The sequence below is a fragment of the Hippocampus comes genome, unplaced genomic scaffold (assembly GCF_001891065.2).
Source record: "Hippocampus comes isolate QL1 unplaced genomic scaffold, H_comes_QL1_v1.1 C16955410, whole genome shotgun sequence".
In the NCBI taxonomy this organism is placed as follows: Eukaryota; Metazoa; Chordata; class Actinopteri; order Syngnathiformes; family Syngnathidae; genus Hippocampus; species Hippocampus comes.
In genome coordinates, this window is record NW_017841385.1 from 1 (window position 1) to 1,379 (window position 1,379).

General features: G+C 51.9%; 1 protein-coding gene across 1 annotated transcript; it reads right to left on the reverse strand.

The window, feature by feature from the left end:
* Nucleotides 1–237: 237 nt before the first annotated feature.
* LOC109509576 (1-phosphatidylinositol 4,5-bisphosphate phosphodiesterase beta-1-like) lies at nucleotides 238–1,095 on the reverse strand (the record flags this gene model as incomplete). Its single annotated transcript, XM_019859409.1, has 3 exons — nucleotides 946–1,095; nucleotides 483–637; nucleotides 238–405 (listed from the first exon to the last, which is right to left on the reverse strand). Coding segments are annotated over exons 1-3 (384 nt in total), but the record flags the coding sequence as incomplete, so codon positions are not given.
* Between the last annotated feature and the right edge of the window lie 284 nt (nucleotides 1,096–1,379).

Genomic DNA, 1,379 nt, shown 5'->3' on the forward strand with positions numbered 1-1,379 from the left:
GTTTAGAATAAACCGGTCCGACAAATATTTGGGAAATTCAACCCCCGAACCATCTTTGCCTTAGCGACATCCAATTTGGTAGGCTGATCAACCTTGAGAAGTCCCACAAAAAGCCTTGAGAAGCCATGGCAGAAAGACACTGGAAGTCTGCCATTTTGCTTCAGATGTAAAAAAAATAAAAAATCTAAAGTGGTTCAGTGCATCGCAGGTTTGAGAGCGCTGCGACCGGTTTCCCACCTTCTTGAAGACGACGGGTTCCTCATCCCACACCGGGTTGACGGCATTGTTGTTGGGCGAGGTTTTGGTCTTCAGAGCTTTCCTCCTGGTGTCAGCAGGAAGCCCAAACATCTCCACTTCCACGTAGACGCCCACCCTGCGCTCGGTGAGGAATTGGCCCGAGATCACCTGAAGAGCACGGCGTGAAAACCACGTGACGCCGGCGCTCTTCCCAACGGAGGCGAAGATGCTGCCGACCGGCCGACCTTGACGGAGAGCGTGTTGGCTACGATACCGTCCACCGTGTTCTCCGTGAAAGGGTCAAAGTGTTTGTCCGGCCGCCGCATGAACTCGGGCTTCAGCCGGTAGCCGCTGCGACCGTTGTACTCAAACATGAAGAGGTTCAACTGCATGGACAGATCTGCCACAAAGAGTTTCTGGTCGGCCTCGGACCGCGGCGTGAAATTTGGGAGGCACGGCGACTACAAAGTCTCAGTTAAGTCGGCTCTTTGGATCAGCTTTCTTCACAAACAAAGTGGTCCGACACATTTTGGAAAACCCAGGTTGCCTTGGCAACAGGAGATTTGGTGGCCGTGTCTATCCGAAGCCACGCTCCAAAAGACATGGGAGGTCTGCCGTTTCGCTTTTGAAGCGGCCATTTTCGGCTCTTTCAACGACGACCTCAAAATAAAAGAGCAGAAAATGTGCAAACCCTCGCCTCCAGCTCACCTACGGTTTGATAATTGAGAGCCACCAGTTGACAGCCGCTGTTCCAGAAAAGCTGCGGCATGAAGTTGGACGAGTCCACTCTGGTTCCTTTGGGATAAATCCGACTCAGCTGGGATTTATTGTATCTGGTTGATGACGGGTTAAGAAGCGGCGGTCTTATGTTGGACAATTTCGAGCCAAGCTTGAACTCGAACAAACAAATACAGCCGCCGGCGACGTCGGTCGATACTGTACGCACTCCAATGAGATCCACACGGGAAAATTGGGTTTACCAAGATGATCGTGCTTTGAGTTTCCCCGCCGGGAGGTCATCGCTGAATCGCAGCGATTGGCTCATTGCTGTGCCTGTGCGACATCCTACCGAGTGCTGTCCAAGGATAGCTCACTGAATGCGGCAGAATTCTCAACACATGGCATGCCTAATATTATGTCCT